We start from the raw sequence: 21,206 nt of genomic DNA, 5'->3' as shown, positions 1-21,206 counted from the left end.
ATTTTGTCACAGATCATCAAAGAGGATCGATATCTGCTACAGAAAGGAAGTATATTTAATGTGATCATAGTCCTATGAAGTTCATTAATAGTGATCTAGATGAGATCTCCTACAAAGAAAAGGACTGCGAAGGGGAAGTGAGAAACCCCGCTGTTCGATCGTCGACTCACCTTCATCAGCCGTTCACATCCGGCGCCATCCATGCTTCAATCCAGACAATTTCATTGTGTCACATGCATCAACCCAAGAACCGAATGGATTTTCTATTTCATCCTTTCGAGTCACGATCGGAAACAGTACATATTCACAGGCTCTCACACCGAATTTCGATGCGGGGGCTTGACAGCATTTGCGCTAAGAGCAGGACGCGATAAACCGATCCCACTTTCCCAATACTGAAATCTATGACCCCAAATTCGACCCCACTCGCTTGTGTCGAAGGTTATAAGGGTGTTGGGGTAATGACACATGGCTGGGAAGGGAAGGAGTCGTTGAGATGCATTCACCCTGTATCGGGCCATATGCCAAGTCGGTCCTGTTCATCCAACCCAGAAGTGAAATATCCTAAAACTCCTTCGCCATGACCCTCCAACCAGAACCCTTTCTCGGAGATCTACATGACTGCTATTTCGAGACAGACCCAAGGGTAAACACACACCTGGCGAAGGCGCTGAACGGGAAACATGTTGTCGTCGCTGGGGCCGGGCGAGGTGTTGGACGGGCATGTGCAGAGCTTCTCAGTTATGGGAAACTTGGGTCTCTCAGCATCGCTGCTCTAGAATTGGATGAAATCACCGAAACAGCGAAGATATGTCAGGCCAACGATCAAAATCTACGGATCAAGACTGGTGCATTTGACGTCCAAGATCCGGCGGCAGTGAAAGACTTTCTTGCAGAGGTTAATGGCGAATTTGGCGGCATAGATGTTGTCCTCATGAATGCTGGCCGACCACCTCAGTGGCTCCCAACGTCCGAAGGCGATCCCGAGATCTGGTGGGACACAGTGGGTGTTTCTCTCCGAGGTGCGTACAATTTCAGCCGGTATGCACTTCCCATCATGCAGAAGAAGCGTGACGGAAGGATCATTTTCACTTCGAGCGCCGGCGCCCACGCGAATCAGGGAATGGGCAGCTACATTGCAGCCAAACTCTCGATGGTACGGCTGGCAGAGATCATCCATATGGAGAACTTCAAGGAGTTCAACATCAAAGCGTTCGCTATTCATCCTGGCGCCATTCAGACACGATTCTATCACGACTTCAAAGACAAAGTCGAGGGCCGGTCAAATGAGAGATCCTACATTGTAGATGGCGCTGAGGGCGAGGACAAATCAGCTCAAATCGCTGTTCATTTCCTTGACCAAGCCACCTTTGACACCCCTTATATGGCTGCAGGTATGACTTCGGTTCTGTCGTCAGGGAAGTTGGATTTCATGTCCGGGAGATATGTCGATTGCTCCACGAGAATTGAAGATTATTTGAAACAGGAGGACTCCATAATCAAGGATGACCTTTACCGGGTCCGTTTGAATGCGGGCAATGGAAGATTGATACCTTCCTCGGAGTTTTAGCACAGATAGCAACGCCAGAAGATTTTCGCAGTTGACTGGTCAACCAATATCTGATGGAAATCGACTCACGAAATGGAATGATGTTCGATCATAATCCATTGATGCTAAGATCCAAGAAAGTCTTCATGAAGTACATGGTATTCATATATGCTACATCCTATCCGACGCACCTAGAATTCAATCTCAGTGATTGAACAAGTGAGATCCATTCGTACTGTGGTCTTACCCATGCTATTCGCATCACTACTAAGAGCTGGATTCTGTCATCGTTTTACCTCTTGTCATATGGAACGACCCTAGAACATGAAGTACATGACCTTTTTGAACGGTCCTGCATTTCTCCTTTTCTCCGCCTCGGCGCGGTGCACCTCCCAGTCAATTTCGCGACGACCACTATCGACATCGATCTGGCCAAGCTTCAGCCACCCAGTTCTCTTCCACGCATAACCGATCAACCAGAAGAAAGCGACCACAAAGAATGCCAGATACGACTTGAAGAAGCCAGCGGCATCGTTCATCTCCCCATCATTTCCAGCTGGGAAGATGGCAACATAGAACTGGGCAATCAGCACAAGGACAATTATTCCCAGCCCAAGGTAAGAGCCATAAACTCCACCAATAGCCTTGAAGGGAATCTCGTCATTCGTGTGCCCATGATACTTCCATGCATTGCGGAATCGAATATGAGCCAAACAAATTGATCCCCAGGTGAACAACGCAGCAAGGCCAGACAAGGCCAAAAGCCAATCGAAGATTTCCACTCCTTGGTCAGCTACTCCAATGTACGCGAGAGCCCCCATGGCAATAATGAAAATCGTCGAGAACAATGGCCGACCAGCACGATCGATGTAGGCAAAGATGCGTGGTGCATAGCCTTGTTCGGCTAGAGCGGTCAAAGTTCGGCTGCCACCATAGACTCCCGAGTTACCGATAGAGACGACGGATACCAGGATGACGACGTTGAGGTAAGAATCAAATCCAGTCAAGGCAGCGTCTCCAGCAGCGATGACAAAAGGGGATGCGGTGGTGTCAATGAAGTTACCGGCTCCGAACAAGCGCTCATCGTCAGAACGGACCAAGAGACCGATGAATGTCAATGACAGAATGTAGAACAGCGTTATACGCCAGAACACCTGCTTGACGGCTGAGGGCAGTGATTTCAACGGGGTTCTTGATTCTGCAGCCGCAAGACCAACGAGTTCAGTCCCTGCGAAAGAGAAGGCAGCTGTCACAAACACGGAGCAGAAGCCTTTGAAACCGTTTCTGAACGCGCCTGGATCATACCAGTTCCTATGAAAGTCAGCGAGCATCACAAACATCAGAAGCAAGTTACCAACCTAGCTCCCCAATACTCGCCGAACATGCCATCACTTGGTCCCCCACCACAAACCAAGACCAAAGCAGCAATCATAAAGATGATGATTGTGGCAAGCTTGAGAAGGCTGGACCAGAATTCTTCTTCACCATAGCCAAGAACACCAAAGATGTTGATGATGATGATGACGAGCAGGAACATAGTGTACCAAACGGCTTGGCTTGTAGTATTATCCCAATAGCGAATACACTCGGATGCAACCACGATCTCGAAAGGAAGGATAACCGCCCATTGCAGGCAGTAATTCCAGCCCATCGCGAAGCCCCATGAAGGGTCGATGAACCTTGTTGAATATGTGTAGAAGCCGCCGGAGATAGGATACATGATTGCCAGTTCGCCGAGTGCATAGACAACGTTGAAGATCATGATACCGATGATCATGAAATCGATGAGCAACGATGCAGGACCACCTGTTGCCAGCGCACCACCAGATCCAACAAAAAGACCGGCGCCGATGGAGCCGCCTTGATTTCTGTAAGCTTGAACTCTCGACTCTTGCATCCGACCAAGTCACTTACCGATCGCAATCATATGCATGTGTCGAGAGCGGAGTGTTTGATTGAGTTGGTTGTGCTTGTCTTCCAACGTGCGTGGCCTGAAAGAGTCGGGAGTGCATCCCATGCGCGTCCAGAACGGAAGTTCATTGTACACGTAGGTGTTCTTGACTGCTACATCACCGCTGGTCGAAAGTCTTCGTGGTGCATTGCCGTAAGAGTCATTCGAGACCTTTTCGATCGGCACCTCTTTACCCGTGGAGTTTTCACTCGAATTGTTGTCAAAGACGGCGTTCGCCATGGTGGCAGAAGGTTCCAGTGATGTCTTTCAAGGATAAGGATCGGTAGACGACACAATCTGATCGAGACCAAGCACTCGCACTTGGGGACAGACGTTATTATTTAACATGCTGGCTTATCTCGGCGGGATTGCTTTTGCCACCTCCTCCCAAGACTCTTTGTTGAACCTTCATTTACGACCATGATTGCAGATACAATCTCGAGATCTCACATTGCAGTGGAATATCCATTCAACCATTGGTTGTGGTTGCTGAACCCAAGGCCTTTGGCCGGACGATGTTCCTTTTCCATCGTGGAATCTGAGAGAGGAGGTGGTGGGCCAAGGCTGCCGCCGAGGAAACAGACTGGGCGTGACGAAAGGCTGAGAGTTTTGGAGGCTTTTCACAGCCTTGGTATGCCGGTCCGTCCGACGACATCCAGATATAAGCGACGCAGAGCATCTTGATAATTCCACTTTGCCAATACCTAAGATATTTAGCTATGCCCTACGTTACATCAACGGCCACGGCCAAGTGATAAGAAGACAGGATCAAAGTCAGCGTGGCAGGCCTTGGAACATGTGATGGACAGCCACGCTGGGAATTCAAGCCGGTCGCCACAATATGCTTTTCTACCAAGCCAATCCTGCTTCATTTGTTTGACAAGATAGACTGGAACACAGTTCGGCATCCTCGGTGTTATGGACAGCACTACTTGGCAGCTGCTGCCGAGCCGGCCATATCTCCTTTTTGGCTGCCTTCTCTCTCTCAAAGTGTTCCCTGATGACTTTCCGTGTCACTTGCTGGAAGAACAGCGGGCCTTTCTCCAGTCTGGGGTGCATTTCGCCACTCACAAAGATCTCGGCGTTCAGATTTTTCTGAGCCAATTCGCACAAGACCTTATCTTCACTGACGACCTTGTTGTACAGCTGTGCTATGAGTTGGAACTGCTCGTCTGTCGAATTCTTGTTGCGGAAGATCTGATAATGCATTGTGGACTTTTTCGGTCCGCTTGGGAGGAATCTTTGAAGCATGATGAAATGTGGCCTGGGATTCATGTTAGTTGACCATGTCGTTACGGGCAAAAGAAAAGGACACTGGGAGACTCACAGGACAGAGATGGAAACATTTGGGAAGAAGTAAGTACTGGCAATGGCAAGACCCAGCTCCTTTTGCTCAGACGTCGGTGTCGATTGATGTTTTATCCAACCGTGGTCAGTATCAACCTTGTGTGTTTCAATGTCGGCGAGCGTGGGGATGTCCGGATGTGCTGTCGGACAGTGGTAGCACTCGTTAAAGTTGTCGGCCAAGATCTTCCAGTTGTAATCACCCTCTTTTCGATATTCATGATCGAGAACATAATCATCAAAGTTGAATACACTATATCTTTCTTGGCTATCAATACCGTCGAAGTCTTCCTCCCATGGCACTTCTGGGATTTCTTTACCATCAAGGTTGACCCAGACAAACCCACTGCTGTCAGTGCGTACATGGATCTTGAAAAGGCCGTTCTGACTCTTGTCAAAGCCAGCAAGCTCGTCGTATTTGGGAGCCTTTGCGAGTTTCCCATCAAGGCCATATGACCACCCATGGTACTTGCAGGCGAATATCTTTGCTGATCCTTTCTCCTCCTGGACGACGGGGAATGCACGATGTCGGCAGACATTGTGAAATCCATGGATGCTATCTCCAGTTTTGCTTCGACATAGCACGAACTCGTATCCTGCAATATCGAATTTGAGCCAGTCACCCGGCTGGACAAGTCTCGTCTTGTGAGTGATGAGCATCCATCTCTTGGAAAAGATTGCTCGTCTCTCCAACTCGTACATTTCTTGTGAAGTGTACCAGCTAGAAGGAAGCGCTCGTACAGGATTGCTGGTTTCATTCTCAGTCGAAGGTGTACGGCCACCAATGCCAAGATAATTCAAAACACCCATTGTCAAGAAATCTTATGTTGAGCTTGGTCAAGATTCAAACTGTTCGTGTTGGATTGGAAGAGGTCCAAAGGGCGAACAGAGACTTCCTTTATCTGCTATGAACAACGACCCCTCCACATGGGCCATGTTGCCTCCAGCTGATGGAAGATGCCCACATGACGCTCATGGAGTTATGATTGAGCGTATCACTGTCCGAAAGCATGATGTTCTCATGAGAAAGGTCAAATTGGGAACGGTTTCGAGTTCCTTCGAGAGTCCCTGTTACTCAGTGTTGGAGCCAGGGGCATGGCAAAGATGGCTTCGATCGCCTATCGGAGTGTCGGAAGCTGGATCCAACGTCTGTCGATGAAGGCTATGTACGGTATATAAAAGCCATCCTGGATCTGATGTCCTGGCTAGGTAGTCAAATCCTCAGACAGTCAGATATCACAGTCGTCGACAAATCTAGGCTTGAGTGCTCTCATAATTCATGCCTAATTTGGCAGCTAGAGGACGCTAGGATGGAGCTAGGTAAAGCTTATCAATCCCTCTCTCAACAATGTCGTGTACTAAATTACTAATATACCCGTTCAGACCATAGCAGGATGCTTCAATGGGTAAGCCCCATACTAGTACATTGAACGTTGAGGATTCGATAACCTATTCAACTCAGCGATGATACTGGACGACTGACATCGTCTCTTATCTTGCTGACTGAAAGAAAAATGATAGTCGATAAGTAATAAAGTAGTAATAAACGAAGATGTCGGATAATGTTAAGCTACAGTTTTAAGAGGGGTATAAATCCAATTAATTACCCCACACTCGACATCGTCTTCGGTTTCGTCGAGATGTAAAGATATGGAGAATGCCTCGTACCAAGCGGCAATATGTCCCAAAGACCAGAGGTGAGTGGGTCCCCGGGAGCGTGGTCAAGAGTTTTGACCTCTTCTAGGATGCTACGAGTGTTCTCAGCGTCGCATACACTGCGATAACACCCAACCCTCATGCGCCAAATGTGCCTCGAGAGGCATTGAGTGCAGTGGATATGGTGTAAGATATCGATTTAAGTCGGTAGCCAGTACCAATGAACCTTCAAGCTCGAGTCATGAGGTACTTCGAATTGACAAAGGGCAACCCGGCCAGGCGTTCGGAGAAAAACCGCCATATTTACTATACCAAGATTCAAGTCAAGACGACGAATCCCAGAAACAAAATGGGTTGCACCTGGCCATGGTTTCCGAGGATGTGAATACTTTCATCTCTGGGGACCTGGCACTCAGTTCTCGAGATCCGTGGAGGCAGTATCTCCTAACATATTGTAAGTTTTCAAAGGGAGTCCTGGAAATGATCTGATATCTTGCTTATTTGCTTAGTCTCCAACAACATTGCCGGGGAAATGGTGGGAATTGATGACCACCGCAATGGCTGGCGCTATCTTGTTCTTCCAATTGCACAAGCAGATGATTTGGTCGATGAGTCGGTCTTGTCAGCTGCTGCATTTCATTTTGCCGCAAATGTTAGCGGCAAGAACCTCCATCCCATAGCTTTTTACCACCAAGCAATCCGCAAACTACGATCGAGACAGGACATGACCATGTACGACACAGTAGGACAGCAGAGAATTCTCGTATCCCTCTTGGTGTTACTGGTCGCCGCTATAGTGAGCGGGTCTTCCGATTTTCGAACCATCTTTGGCCTAGTTGAAGGAGCTATATTTGCTCTGGGTGGGGAAGAACGTGTAGCAGTCGGCGAGCTTGGGAAATTCATAGTACGGCAGGTCCGGAAGTTTGTGCTGGCACCCTGATGCTCTTCGACCGCATGGCTAACGAGCTCCAGATACCGGGGATGGGTATCGCCGCACTTGAGTCTGGAACATGGTGTCAATCGACTACGCCAGTCCAGTTCACAACCATTCCAATGCGAGGGGTGGGAAGACATCAGCAATGATTGTCTGCTGTATCCAAATTTCCAGAGCTCATGGTCCCTGATTTATAAGCTGAACGAGCAGGCGTGTAACATATATGTGGTCAGAGCTCTCGCTGAGCCTGGAACTCCGCCACATGTTGAACTCGTAGATGGGTTCATTAAAACGCTGAGATCACTCCCTCAAAACTCACCTGGGATGTATTTCGTTCCATTCACTATTTTCCTGGCCGCTGCAGAGTCGTCTCAACCTCAACAACATGAGTTCTTTGAGCAAGCTCTGATCATGCATTCTCAGCGTACTGGGTTTGCAAATCTGCCACTAGCACTTCGCTTTTTGCAACAAATCTGGTCACAATCGCAACATCAGAATTGGACGGAAACACTTACTACTTTGCCAGTCTTCGCTGTCTAGAAGGTTGGGGGTGATCAGTGTTGCAAATCCGAGGGCAGTAGGTGGACCAAGACCACCATGTTCAAGTATAAGTCAGAAGTACTGTCTCTTGAAAGACGAGACGATATGTCTGAAACAATCTTGACTCCCCACGAGGAGTCACATCACCCACCAGTTAAGATAAATTGCTCACAGGTCTGGGTAGGTTCGGGATAAGGGAAGCTCTATAGCGAGGCGTGTAAGATAAATCGGGGAAGTTGGGATTTTTTTCTATTGTCTGATGCGGTAAGGTGGCATGTCATGCAACAAAATCCTACTGATACAAATAACCCGGCCCGAGGTATATTGGATTTTGGTCAATATATCCACCAGCAAGGAACCTTGATTCTGTTTGCATCACATCCAGCATCCATTGGCAACCTCCCCCGTAGCATGTACACATCTCTTCTTGTCCGGCTTAGTGGTGTACATGATTGAATTTTCCGACTATGCGTCTAGTATGCGTAGAGGATGAGGAAAGCAACCATCAACGCGAAAAGACCAGTTGCTTCGGCGAAGGCGAAACCCAAAATAGCATAGGAGAAAAGCTGACCTGTGTTCATCGACCATGATTAGTACAGCCATCAAGTGTTGTATCCAGGTTGAAAGCTGTAAAATTTCGACTTACCTCTCAGAGATGGGTTGCGGGCGACACCTTGGATCAAAGCTCCGAACACCGTTCCGATACCAATACCGGCACCAGCAAGACCAATGGTGGCAGCACCAGCACCGTGAAGCTTAGCAGCGACCACAATGGCGGTTGTTGCGGTCTCGGCCACAACACCACGAGATTGCATAGCACCGCGGATCATGTTGGAGCTCAAAGTGGTGCGAGCGTTGTTGAAGAGCAGGGCATTGCGGTTGAGGGGTTGACGAGTAGAGCGGATGATGGAGCTCTGGATGGGAGCTACAGCTTTGTGAGTAAAAGCACGATCGAAGGAGGTTCAAGGTCGGATTGGAGCTTACTCTGCGATGTCGACATGAAACGGGTCGACTGTCTCGCACCAATACGGGCAACGGCCCCGGTCATCTTGCTTGCGGCATACATCTTGGTGAAGATTGGGTGAAGGAGCTGAGATAGCTGGAAGACTTCGAAGCGGACAAGGTGACAATGAGTGGAGATGAAAAGGATGAAAGAGAAGAAGTATGAAGAAGATTTGCTGGTATGAAATTGGAAGAGCTGTTGACTCTCGGCAGACTTTCTCAATTTTCAAGAGAGCTCATTCCTCAAAGGGGTCTAGCGTCCACGTGATCACGTTAAGGGGTCGGGATGAAGTCTTGGCAGCACCCCAAGGCAAGTGCATTGAGATTCGAGTCCAGTGCCTGCGACTTCCATCTTTCCTTCAGTCCTGTCAAGTCGTACCTTCCTTCCATCTACTATCTTTAGTACCTCTATAGGTACATCAGTCTAAAAGTGACCCTTTTTGAAAAGCAGTGCTGTGATTCCTCTTATCGGACACATGTCTGATACCACACACCTGGTGAAGAGAGTCAAGCTGCGTACCCGGAAGCGCAGCCTCTATATTGAAACTCCAAGCGTTGGATACGTGACCGACTGTCTTTCCTATACTGAAGGTGTTGACCTCTCTCACATCGTTTGGAACTGGATGAGGTTTTATATTCTTAGTACATACCACGTAGGTGCTCGTATGGAGTCACTCTCGACAAAATGTCGCTGAGTGTGGAGGTTGAGCGCAGTTTGACGGAACAAAGTTGTGCCGGATCAACCGGTTCAATTTTCAGGCATGGCTGGGACTGGTCACGTGCACTGGTCTTGCTAGTTGACTGTTGCAAAACGCATCTACTATTTCGATCATATTGAACGCGAAGTCTTGCCAGATATCGATCTTTGAACACTGCAGCTGCTGTGATACAATCAACAATGTAAAAAGGTAGGCGGAAACATCTTGTGTAAGCCACCCGAATAGTTTGTGGTTGTACGAATATCTTCGTACAAACCCGGTATATCTGAACAACATTTCTGCGTTGCAACCTTGACAACGTTGAGATCGATTGACATCACCTCAGCCACAAGCAATGAAAGTGTACTCCATGATTCGTGGTTCTCCATATGCTTGGCCAGATCTTCATACATCGGAATCTACCTCGTACAACAACAACCCAGTTCGCAAGTATGGACATCAGGATCATTGTACTGGGCGATCTACATGATTGTCCTGATTCAAGCCTGGTGCAGAAGTACCGCAGAATAGTCAGCAATATATTCGGCGAGTCGGCAATTACCAATTGTTGATTCTTCGGCTCTCCCAATAAGAGCGCTGCCCTGGGGATGGATGGAACGTTTCTATACCAAAAATGGAAAACACCTGACTAACATCTCCCAAACCACTTGACGTATGAGGGAATAGGGTCACAACCCTTTGTACGGCGCACGTCCAGGTCTTAAAGGATATAGATGGCTAAACTCTTCGTCAACCAGTGTCTACCTCAATCAATGATCTTAAACTTCATGCACTGTTCAACAAAATGGAAAACACATCAATGCGTGGCAGTCAGCTCTCTGGCCTAACCATAACCACCATGATGGGACGGCATTGGCGTGCAAGACTCGAAGATTGGTTCAAGGGAGAATTTCATGGGGAGACACGAGTTGGATTTTGGCATCCAGAGTTGAGAGCAGTACGGGCAAGGGTTGGAAAGGAATGGGTACAGACCAGTAGGTTTTATCATCCCATGCCAGAAGGGGCTCATCAAAGAAGTGAGTGCTAATGATTCATGCAGCGTCGATTCTTTGCGTCTGTATCTTGGGAGTCCTCTCCCTCTTCTGGGGTTCACTCTTCACCGTCCATGACCACCTACATGCCCTCGATGTCTGGATTGTCAATCTCGATGGCCAGGTCGCGCCTTACATGGATGAGCAGAACTTTTCAATCGTCGGTCCAGCAATTGTAGAGGCGGCAAAGACGATGCAGGCGTCTCCACATCCACATATAAGTTACCGTATCAAATCACCGGCAGACTTCCACTACAACCCAATGGAAGTCCGGGAAGCCATCTACAACAACAAGGCATTCTCGGCCATCATCGTCAATGCCAATGCTTCAAGTCTGCTCCGTGAAGCTGTCACTCAAGGAAACTCATCATATGATCCTAAAGGCGCATGCCAGACAATCTATGTCGAGGCACGCGATCAAGTAGCCATCGACAGCTACATCATCCCCGAGCTAAATGCATTTCAGCATTTCATATCCTCATCATTTGCAGCGCTCTGGGTGCCAGAGGTTCAAAAACTGTTGAGCAATGTCACAGAACCCACAACACTTCCACCCCAGGCACTCTCCCCTGCAATCGACTTCACCACCATCAATCTTCGCCCCTTCGGTCCCTCACAAGTTACACCTGCAGTGACCGTCGGACTAATTTACCTCATCATCATCGCGTTCTTCTCGTACACGTTCTTCTTGCCGACACACACCCTCTTCGTCATACAGACCAGCCCTGGCTCCACTGAACACCACCGTAAGCTTTATTTCGGCCAGCTAATGCTCTGGAAGTATATGTCCACATTTATCGCATACGCATTCATGTCGCTCTTCTACTCCTTGGTCAGTCTTGCATTTGAGATACCATTTTCCTCCCAGCCGATGTCCCACGTCGAACCACCTCCCCCAGGAACATCGGTCAACGGATATGGCCACGCATCATTCGTCGTGTACTGGGCCATCAACTATCTCGGCATGTGCGCCCTCGGGTTCGCGTGTGAGAATGTGGCCATGGTGGTGGGACAGCCATTCACGGCCATCTGGCTCATTTTCTGGGTCATCTCCAATGTCTGCACGGCGTTCTACCCACTTGAACTGGCGGCTGGGGTGTACAAGTATGGTCTGTTCTTTCCACTCTACAACGTGGTCAAGGCTACGCGGATTATACTCTTTGACCTCACCAAGGAACACATGGGACGACACGTTGGTATCCTGGTAGCGTGGTGGGCCGTTAATACTTTGCTGTTCCCCCTCGCCGCCAGAGTGTTCAGGTGGAAGGCTTGTGCGAGCATAGAGGAGGCCAAGTACAAGGCCGAACAGGAACGGGCCAAAAGACCAGCGCTGGATCCCGAAAAGGCGTCGACCGTCCCATCGAATGAGAACGGGAGTGGCGAAGGGTCAGAAACTGAGTGATAGAGAGGGCAGCGTACAGTCCATCACGAATCACGAAAATCACGATTACCATAGACAACCTTGTTAGCATTAGATGTGAGACTATTCCTCGATTAATGTACTTAGTACCCTACGAACTTCTGAACGATTTAATTGATCTCAACAACCTTCCTCCATTTTAGCCACAATACATATGGGAATTCCACAGGCACATAAAACTCTTCCAATACCAGGCGCCCCAATGGCAAATTATTGACCCCTGGAGTCCTCCTTAGGTAAGCCTCGACATGCCCAGATCGAAGCATACGTCATTCCGGCCGTCCCTCGATCGATCGACATCAGCCTGGACATGAATGCATTCAAACACCAACAAAGATTGAGAATTGTTCATTCCGACGTACCAGTGTCGAAAAATTATAGAGCAAAAAACAAGATCGATTTCGTCTCGATGATCTGTCTCCCACCGACACTCCGTCCACGATGGACCTGGAGATATATACTCGGCGCCACGGGAGCGACATATCTACTATACTGCTTTTTATTCGCCTCGCCACTTTTCTCATCCCGTCTACCACAATACACGGGGCCATATGCGGTTGGTGCCATCGATCTCGAAGCGCCTGTAGCTGAGCCGCGGAGAGCGCACGATGCCCGGTTCAAGCATAATGACAAACCTGCATTCCAGGTAAGTGGGCTTTGAACCCGTCAGGGGGTTAGAAAGTGGTATTTCTTGAATCGGCGATTAAAGGATTATCATAATTGCAGGTCGAAACAGTTCTGTTCACAATATACTACCCGACAACCCAAGGGACTATATCGACGAAGCCACATCATCTCTGGGTGCCGCGACCGCTCGGGCTCGTCGGGGCCGGGTACGCGAGGTTCGCGCATATCAGCAACATCGTGACGGATTCACTCTTCACGTTCGGGCTCTGGGCACTCGTTGGGCGGACCGAGATCCCCGCACAGGTCGATGTGCCGCTGCATGGGAGTGGAAGCGTCGTGTCGATGTCGGTGCAGACGCCCGGCGGCACAGCTCAATCCACTTCCACCGCGAGTGACGGTTTCCCCGTCATGGTGTTTTCGCACGGCTTCGCCAGTTCGCGTACCCAGTACACGCAGTATCTCGGGGAGCTGGCGAGTCGGGGATTTGTGGTCGCCGCCCTGGAGCATCGTGATGGAAGTGGGCCAGGCAGTATCATCATGAAGCGAGGTTCTGAGGACGAGGATCGGGTAATGTTTGCGCTGCGCCACCTTCAGTATGTGGACCTGCTCCTGACGCAACTGGAGACAGAGCTGGGTTGCTAACCTGTTTCAACAGAGATGGCTCAGGGCTTGACGCGGAGACCTTCAAGCAGGCTCAGCTTGATTTCCGGCAGATTGAGATTGAAGAAACCGTGCGAGTTCTTCGACATATCAATGAAGGCAAGGGCGATCAGATCTTCGCTGGAAATCCGCGTGGCGAGGGAAGAGAACTGAAGCTCTGGCGAGGACGACTCGGGATTGACAATGCCACGATCGGAGGACATTCGTTTGGTGCAACACTTGCAGTGAGTCTAGTCTCTTGATTTACCTACCTGTGCATCTAGTGCTAACATGTTCCAGCTACAAACGCTGAAAGATGGCCCTTCCCCTGCCCTCCCTTTCGGAGGTGCTGTGGTTCTCGACCCGTAAGTCCATATCTCTCCAGCTGGAAGCCATTTTACATTCCCAACTGACCCATCTCAAGCGGCAAATCCAGCGGCCGACTGAACGATGACGTGCGTGTTCCCGCACTCGTGGTCCATTCGAACTCGTGGTCACGGAAACGGTCCATTTTCTTCGGCAGACCGCATTTCGACGTCGTCAAGGATGTCGTCCAGGGCATCATGGCCCGTGGCAAGGATGCGTGGTTCTTAACGTCACGTAAGTCACGCCCAGCTCAACTGGTTTGAAAATATAGTAGTGTTGGTAGACTACTAACAAGGATGATAGTCGGAACATCTCACCCGTCGGTGACGGACGCGCCGGTCATCGAGCCTTTCCTGCTGAGTTGGACGACGGGCTCGACAATCGATGCTCACGAAGGGGTGCGTCAGTACGTTGGGGTGTCGGAGAGTTTCCTGCGGTATCAGGTGACTGGTGAGATGACTGGTTTGCTCGATGAGTGTGTGACACATCCGGAATATGATGTGAAGGCAGAAGGCCGGGTTCTTTCGAGAATCTTTCGGAAGTATTGGCAGATTCATGCTGCGCCATGCTCGGAGGCAAAGGATGATTGATGGCTGAACGTGTTCATATGATGGGAGTTATTAAAGGAGGTCATAATAGCACAGGGGTGCATTTCTGGACATCACAAGTGTCACAAGCGGCGGCATATATTATTTACATCTGGCCACGTGCCATGTACAACACTTCACCAACAACACGGCAAAGCACTACAGCTTAGTACTCTTGACCAAATTAGTCTTGATGCCCGTAGCCTCACCACCATAGCCACCTCTCCCCTCACCACCCTTATAGACCTGTCGGATGGAGCTCAACTTCTTCATTTTCTCATCGTACTTCTTCCGCTTCTTGACTCTTGGATTGCGGACATCCTTTTTCCTCTTCGGCGCCAGACCCTTGTTCTTCTCAATCGCATAGGTGATCTTGCGTTTGCCATCGGCTCCGACTTGCTCTTCTTCGTACACCTGTGCCCCGAGTCTGGCAGCCTCGGCGTAGGCATCGGCTTTCATTTTCTTGTCTGCCTTCTTTTGTTTCGAGCTTGTTATGAGCGAGGCATAATAGTCGTTCGACTCCTCATGGTTCTGGCGAACTACGTTCATATCCTCGTCGTCGGTGTCGAGTGCCTCGAGATCGTGAGCGCCTGATTTTCCGCGCTGCTCGGCCTCCCGCATCAAACGGTCTTGCCTGTCTCGAATGCGTTCTTTGTGTGGAATGTCGTCATCCCCTCCTGCGTGGCGAGATGCCGCACCGCGTTTATTGGCCTTCTGTGCGATCTGGGAAGTGTAGAACCGAAGACTCCTCTTCTTTCTGGCCTTCTCCTCTGCCTCGGCTTGTGTCAATGGCGCCTCGTCTCCGAAATCCGATTCCTCAACAGCCTGCTGCAGTGAGGCGTCGAGTAGAGTTTGTAGATCGTTGCGTTTCTTCTTTCGAGAGTTCTTGGTTTTGGTGGTTGTGTGGTGAGATGTGTTGGGTTCGGGACTCGATGATGCGGATGGTTGTGCCCTCTTCTTGGTTGCAGGCTTTTTCGAGATAGGATTTGAAGGTTCACGTCTAGAACCGGACATCTTCTCTACAACAGCTGATTCCAAATCAGATCCATAGCCATATTCAGGTTGAGAGTCAGATATGGATTGTGCTGCTTCGTCCTGTGACTCAGATTCATCATCGTGACCGACTTCGAGGTTCTTGACCGCATTCCACAGCTCGCGGCCTTTCAACACGTATTTCATGACAGGGTGCTCGTGTAGTTCCGCCGGATTCATGGCCATACCTGATTTAGAGGGCGAGGTCATTATAGCCATGTATGACATGATGGCTCCCATATAAAGCATTATAGCGGTGATCTTTGCGTAGACAACGCTGGTGTCGGTGTCACTATCGGTGACAAGATCGCGGTCCTTTTCAAGAACAGTGCAGATACTTTGCAGCTCCACGAGTTCATTGGCCAAGAACTCGAATTCTGGGTATCGCGTCCGCAGGATCTGCCTACGCTCCTCTGTCGTTGCATCCTCCGGAACAGTGAAATCGGGCAGTTTCTCCACGGCCGGTCTCTGTGTCTTGGTTGTGTCCTTAGCATCATCCGCCCAGGTGGCCTCATCAAAACCAAAGTCCGCGTCGGTCATAGCCTGCAACTGTTTCTGCTGCAGTCTTTTAGCCTCAGCCTCCTCTTCAAGAGCATCGGCTTCGGTCTCGATGACATCCGCATTGTAATAGTCTCCTCTTGACGTGCCCCAGTAGCCATCGTCTTGCTCGCCGTCCTCTGCATCTGGCCCAGCACCTTCCGCATTCTCAAGGTCACTCTGTTGGTCGTCGATTGACTCATTGTCCGATGCAGCGTCTTGAAACACCTCCTCGTCGGAGGGTTGCAACTCAGCCTCCTGTTCTTGGAGTCTGCGGCGTCGCTTAGCGGTGGGTTCCTCATCGAGCAGGATCTTGTCACGACCAGTGAAGAATTCGTCTTCGGAGTCGTTGAAATGGTCTTCTGGGTGGGTAGTTGGGTTTTGGCGGGCACCGGCATTGCGACCGCCTGTTCCACTGGCTTTTCTCTTTTTCGCCATTATAGATGCTGGGTCATGGACTGCCCAAATGCTCTAAAGAGGTTTGCTCATGTCGCCGCAGTTTAGACATCCAACTTGCGGGCAACTATTTTTTATTTGGAGTGCCAGCACGTGGCTTGGACTTGGCATGGAAAATGGTAGACGCAGCCGGGATTTCCTAATTCCGCATCCCGGTCCTGCCTTTACCACATGCTGACCTAATATGGGTGGTACCTACTAACACAAGAGGATATTTTGGAAACAACCTCGAAGAACCTAACCGATTACCCACGCCTAACTCCCATGGTTCTGTAGGTAGGTATTTGTTTCTATGTGCTTATGGCGCCTGAGCCTGAGCTCGAACTACTCGTACAACCAACAACCCTAGATATCACCCTAGACATTCCAATAAGCACAATCTTACAAGCCACCACCCTCGCTTAACCTACGATCGTTCGGGCCTACCACCCAATCTTAACAATCTCCCTTACAACTTACCACCACGCTCTTCGGCCTCCCTCCTCTCTCACCTTTCACCCGTATTAATACCATATCATGACAGATTTCCGCCTTCTGGCCCTCCGCCACCCCTACATCCTGTACACAATATCCTTCGTTATAATCATCCTCACGCGATACATCGTCCAAATGCTGTGGTCATCACGCAAGAACAAATTCCCCGTCGCGGGACTCACGGCGATCGTCACAGGGGGCTCGCAGGGCCTGGGTCTCTCACTTGCAACGCAACTCGCAGCCAAAGGCGCCAACGTTGTGATCGTGGCGCAGGACACAGTCAAATTGCGCAAAGCACAGGCAGAGATCGAAGCCGCGGGGGTCAAGCCCAGTGACATGGAGCAAAAGCAGAGGTTCTTGAACCTGAGCTATGACCTGCGCAATCCGGAGTCGGCAAAAAAGATCGTGGAGAGAGTGACGAGCTGGAACGATGGTCGTGCTCCGGATCTGCTTTTCTGCTGCGCGGGCAATTGCCACCCATCCTTCTTTGCTGATGCGAGCTTGGATACCCACCGAGGTCAGATGGACACCATTTACTGGTCTTCGATGTACATGGCTCATGCGATCCTAAATCTGTGGAAGGAGCCTTCTTCGAGCGACAACGACAGGAACAATAATGGCACCGGCAAGAAGATTGCTCTGCCCACGCGCCATATCGTCTTCACTTGCAGTACCCTGGCATTCCTACCTGTGGCAGGCTATTCACCATATTCACCGGCAAAAGCAGCTATGCGGGCCATGGCTGATGGTTTGAATCAAGAGGTGGCGGTCTACAACGGGTCCAGACAAGGAAAAGGTCCTTCCCCGGATGCCGATATTAATGTGCATATTGTTTTTCCCATGGGCATCATCTCGCCCGGATTTGAGAACGAAAACAGACTCAAACCCGAATTGACGCGAAAGCTGGAGGAGGACGATACGCCACAGCAACCTGACGATGTGGCCAAAATCACGCTGAAGAGACTGGAAGCAGGTGACTATATAATCACCACATCATTCGTGGGGCATCTCATGCGTGGTGCGGGAATGGGTGGAAGTCTGAGAGGTGGTGTCGTGGATGTCTTTTGGAATTGGCTCGGCTCAATAGTCGTTTTATTCGTTGTTCCCGATTTCATCAACAAGTGTAGAGCCTGGGGCAAGCAAAGAGGCGTCCACTCGACCACCGGAGGTAAGACAGATTGAGCGCGGCAGGACTCCCACACTCAGGACCTCCCCGCAGAATGGACATCACGAGCCCCCTGATATCCTTCATCTTCCTTCTCAGCAGGACCAAGCATTGACTCCAGAGTTGCCATCAGCTCAACCTCGCCCATCTCGTGGTCAAAGTCAAGAGTCAGAAACTTTCGCGCTGCTGACTCGGCATCCTGTAAATCCTGGGCATCTCTTGTGGACAAGGCTGAACACGCCATGACCGGATCTTCACCTCTCGCCGACATCTTGGCCAACTGTTCTGCTCTCTCCACCACTTCGGCGGGCACTCCATTCAGTGCTGCACATTGTGTACCATAGGAAAGATCACTCATGCCAGCCCGAAGATTGTAGAGATATGTCACCTCAATGTCATGCTCCCTAACGGTACCTCCATCATGCTGTTCGCTCACTCGAACTTCCATGTGTGCAAACGCAACATTGTCGAACTTGTTGAACAAGCCCAGGTGAAAGATCTCGTGGAAGTGGGTGGCGGCCAACGTTTTGGGCGCGTCCGGACCAAGAGATACCAAATGACAGAAAACACCTGCTGCAAGGCCTGCGCCATCACAGGTATCGGTGCCTCTACCGAATTCATCAATCACCACCAGACTCCGTTTTGTGCATGAGTTCAGAGCAATGGCAGTCTGCTGGATATCCATCATGAATGCTGACTGGACCTTGGACACGGTTTCGCGGGTGGTGAGGCGCGTGAGAATCTTGTCTGTAATGCCCATGGTTGCCGATTCAGCTGGTACGTAGCTGCCCACGTGGGCCATATAGACAATGAGGGCGACCTGCTTCTGATAGACTGATTTGCCAGAGTAATTCGGCCCTGTCAGAAGCACCATGCTCGGTCCTGTCTGCGTCTGATTTGTGCTCGTCTGGTCGTCCATCCCGTCTCTGCCTCTCCCGCCTACCAAGAAGGTGTCGTTGGTCACATAGCATGACATACTCATTTCATGCAAGAGATGCCGACCACCCTTGATATCGATCAAGTTCTCCTCGGAAATACACGGTCGTGTCAACCTGTATTGATGTGCCGCGTGTGCTAGAGCCAGTAGACAGTCGAGCTCACCACAGAGATCTGATACAGCGATCAGTAACTTCTCCTCAGCCAAGATGGTTTGCGCCAGGTCGTACGCTATCTCAATCTCGTAATCGCATATGACAGCATAAAGATCACCCAGATCTCGATCCATCTCGTGCATGGCCACGTCCTTGAAGTAGACCTGGTTTGTGGTGGTGAACATAGACTCCCAACCCAGGTCGGCACCATTGTATACCGCTTGACCTGTGGCCTCGTGAAGTGGCACCGTCAAGTGAAATCCGAGGTGTGGGAAGTAGATGACATTGAGAGCAATATTCATCCCAAGGGGCAAGAGCCTTGCAATTTCGACGGCTTTGCAAGAGAGAATGTCGTCCATTCCATCATAAACATCCTTGACCTCGTCGAGTTGACCATTGATGCCCCTCTTGATCACAGTGCGATACTGGTCGGCCGAAGAATCGAGATCGACAGTCTCATAGATCAGACGGCCAATTCTCTGGAGACGAAGTCGGTCGAAAGTGTCAATGACACGCACGCAGATCGGCAACATCGAGGCGCCAACCACTTCGCCCAGAGTTTCTAATATATCAATTGTGTGGTAGCAGAACTCGATCAAAGATGACCAGACGCCACTTTTGAACGCATTTTGCTTTGGCTTCCCACCATCAGTGCCTTTGTGCAGCTGAGTAAAAGTTGTTCGCATGTTTTTGACCTTAGTCAGGCTTTTGCTGAGCTTCTGACACGTGGGTTGGTTCTCAGGGCGGACGAAAACAGAGGTAAAATCAAGACGGGAGTGGATGATGTCCGTATCAAGAGATGGACGCAAGAAGCTTTGGCGGAGGCGAGCCTTGCCTTGTGGTGTATGTGCATAGTTCTGGAAGAGCCCAAAGAGGGACAAAGACTCTTTGGAACCTGATGTGCCCGGACCTTGATTGAAGGTGTTGGGGTGAGATTCTGGTTGGAGGATCTGGAGAGACACCAAGGTATCGATATTGACCATCATGGTGTCTTTGAGACTGAACATTTCCAATCTCGTAACTCGCCAAACCAGATTCGCGTTGGGATCTTCAGGCAAGAACTCCGAGGCTCTCTTTCTTTGGAGGTAACCAGCAATTGCTCCAGCACAGCCAACACTGATCCGGTTATCTAGATTGAGACATGACGATAATTGGAGGTATCGACCGCGTCGTGTGGACAAACCAAGGTCCTGTGGCAACAAGTCTTGATCATAGGTAGCAGGGGCTCCCGGAACGAGTAGCTGGACATTCTTCTCAAGGTCCAAGGTGAATTGTAGGCCCAGAAGTTTGTTCAAGGCAGATTCATAGCCAAATTCAGCTGATGGTCGGATCTCCAATTCATAAGGTAACGGATGGTGGTCGTCATCTATGCAAGGCTGTCAGATGACTCCAGGAACTCATTCATAAGACTCACCATTCTCGACCAAAGAGGCGTGACGCGTCGCACAACGATCAGACAGATTTATTGCAGCATCAGAGCGTGTGGACAAGATGACTGTGGTTGGTTGCAGGTCAGCCTGCACTGCTCGTGGTGAGTCCTGGTTTGTCCTTGACATGAAGCAAGAAACATACACTTTTCCACCACTTCGATGCCTCCGCCAGTGACTTCTTCCATACACCAAAGACGTTCCTCGCTGGCCAGGTAATAGGCACAACCCACCTTGTCCTTGTCCCTCATGTCGAGTGCCACAATGACATGATCCAAAGAATCATCGATGGACTGAACAAAATGATTGTTGCTTCGAGGTGTTTCATTCTGATGGTGGGTCTCGGGAAGGATATTTGAAGGGCCCCATGGGCGTGGTTGAGGACGGTTTGATCGGAGGGATGGTTGTCGAGACGAAAGACATCGGGTGGGAAAAGCCTGAGGTTGGCGACCTGAGCGTCGAGAGGCTGACGATGACATGGATCAGAGAAGGGATTGCTTTGATATCAGCGAACGGCACCTGAGAAGTAGTGGTTGTTGTAGGACAATGGATTAAAAAAGAAAAAGAATGTGCGGTGCTTTTGGGAAGCACCAGATGTGCAGGAACGACTGGCGACCAGAGGAAGGAGCACCTCTGACTACCACCTCATCGGTCTCAAA

General features: G+C 50.0%; 10 protein-coding genes across 10 annotated transcripts; 5 read left to right on the top strand and 5 right to left on the bottom strand.

The window, feature by feature from the left end:
• Window positions 1–580: 580 nt before the first annotated feature.
• LTR84_008609 (uncharacterized protein) lies at window positions 581–1,570 on the top strand (the record flags this gene model as incomplete). The annotated part of the gene is made up of 1 exon (XM_064852154.1): window positions 581–1,570. The coding sequence occupies one exon, from the start codon at window positions 581–583 to the stop codon at window positions 1,568–1,570; it is 990 nt and encodes a 329-aa protein (XP_064701751.1).
• A 296-nt stretch (window positions 1,571–1,866) lies between these two features.
• Window positions 1,867–3,740, bottom strand: INDA1_2 (Amino-acid permease inda1; the record flags this gene model as incomplete). Its single annotated transcript, XM_064852153.1, has 3 exons — window positions 1,867–2,860; window positions 2,908–3,409; window positions 3,464–3,740. 3 exons carry the CDS (start codon window positions 3,738–3,740, stop codon window positions 1,867–1,869), a joined length of 1,773 nt encoding a protein of 590 aa, XP_064701750.1.
• A 609-nt stretch (window positions 3,741–4,349) lies between these two features.
• Window positions 4,350–5,654, bottom strand: LTR84_008607 (uncharacterized protein; the record flags this gene model as incomplete). Its single annotated transcript, XM_064852152.1, has 2 exons — window positions 4,350–4,764; window positions 4,828–5,654. The coding sequence occupies 2 exons, from the start codon at window positions 5,652–5,654 to the stop codon at window positions 4,350–4,352; spliced, it is 1,242 nt and encodes a 413-aa protein (XP_064701749.1).
• A 1,212-nt stretch (window positions 5,655–6,866) lies between these two features.
• On the top strand, window positions 6,867–7,974 carry LTR84_008606 (uncharacterized protein; the record flags this gene model as incomplete). The annotated part of the gene is made up of 3 exons (XM_064852151.1): window positions 6,867–6,954; window positions 7,010–7,421; window positions 7,473–7,974. 3 exons carry the CDS (start codon window positions 6,867–6,869, stop codon window positions 7,972–7,974), a joined length of 1,002 nt encoding a protein of 333 aa, XP_064701748.1.
• Window positions 7,975–8,447: 473 nt separating this feature from the next.
• LTR84_008605 (uncharacterized protein) lies at window positions 8,448–9,040 on the bottom strand (the record flags this gene model as incomplete). Its single annotated transcript, XM_064852150.1, has 3 exons — window positions 8,448–8,545; window positions 8,621–8,899; window positions 8,959–9,040. 3 exons carry the CDS (start codon window positions 9,038–9,040, stop codon window positions 8,448–8,450), a joined length of 459 nt encoding a protein of 152 aa, XP_064701747.1.
• Window positions 9,041–10,533: 1,493 nt separating this feature from the next.
• On the top strand, window positions 10,534–12,128 carry LTR84_008604 (uncharacterized protein; the record flags this gene model as incomplete). Its single annotated transcript, XM_064852149.1, has 2 exons — window positions 10,534–10,669; window positions 10,735–12,128. The coding sequence occupies 2 exons, from the start codon at window positions 10,534–10,536 to the stop codon at window positions 12,126–12,128; spliced, it is 1,530 nt and encodes a 509-aa protein (XP_064701746.1).
• A 427-nt stretch (window positions 12,129–12,555) lies between these two features.
• Window positions 12,556–14,368, top strand: LTR84_008603 (uncharacterized protein; the record flags this gene model as incomplete). The annotated part of the gene is made up of 6 exons (XM_064852148.1): window positions 12,556–12,792; window positions 12,873–13,366; window positions 13,429–13,657; window positions 13,713–13,777; window positions 13,837–14,012; window positions 14,082–14,368. The coding sequence occupies 6 exons, from the start codon at window positions 12,556–12,558 to the stop codon at window positions 14,366–14,368; spliced, it is 1,488 nt and encodes a 495-aa protein (XP_064701745.1).
• Window positions 14,369–14,524: 156 nt separating this feature from the next.
• Window positions 14,525–16,372, bottom strand: LTR84_008602 (uncharacterized protein; the record flags this gene model as incomplete). The annotated part of the gene is made up of 1 exon (XM_064852147.1): window positions 14,525–16,372. The coding sequence occupies one exon, from the start codon at window positions 16,370–16,372 to the stop codon at window positions 14,525–14,527; it is 1,848 nt and encodes a 615-aa protein (XP_064701744.1).
• A 534-nt stretch (window positions 16,373–16,906) lies between these two features.
• Window positions 16,907–18,046, top strand: LTR84_008601 (uncharacterized protein; the record flags this gene model as incomplete). The annotated part of the gene is made up of 1 exon (XM_064852146.1): window positions 16,907–18,046. The coding sequence occupies one exon, from the start codon at window positions 16,907–16,909 to the stop codon at window positions 18,044–18,046; it is 1,140 nt and encodes a 379-aa protein (XP_064701743.1).
• A 20-nt stretch (window positions 18,047–18,066) lies between these two features.
• Window positions 18,067–20,798, bottom strand: LTR84_008600 (uncharacterized protein; the record flags this gene model as incomplete). Its single annotated transcript, XM_064852145.1, has 3 exons — window positions 18,067–20,486; window positions 20,535–20,642; window positions 20,693–20,798. The coding sequence occupies 3 exons, from the start codon at window positions 20,796–20,798 to the stop codon at window positions 18,067–18,069; spliced, it is 2,634 nt and encodes an 877-aa protein (XP_064701742.1).
• Window positions 20,799–21,206: the final 408 nt, after the last annotated feature.

This window comes from Exophiala bonariae (genome assembly GCF_035927105.1).
Source record: "Exophiala bonariae strain CCFEE 5792 chromosome Unknown scaffold_32, whole genome shotgun sequence".
NCBI classification, from domain to species: domain Eukaryota; kingdom Fungi; phylum Ascomycota; class Eurotiomycetes; order Chaetothyriales; family Herpotrichiellaceae; genus Exophiala; species Exophiala bonariae.
Note: the sequence above shows the minus strand (reverse complement) of the source record. Positions and strands in the feature narration are given on the sequence as shown.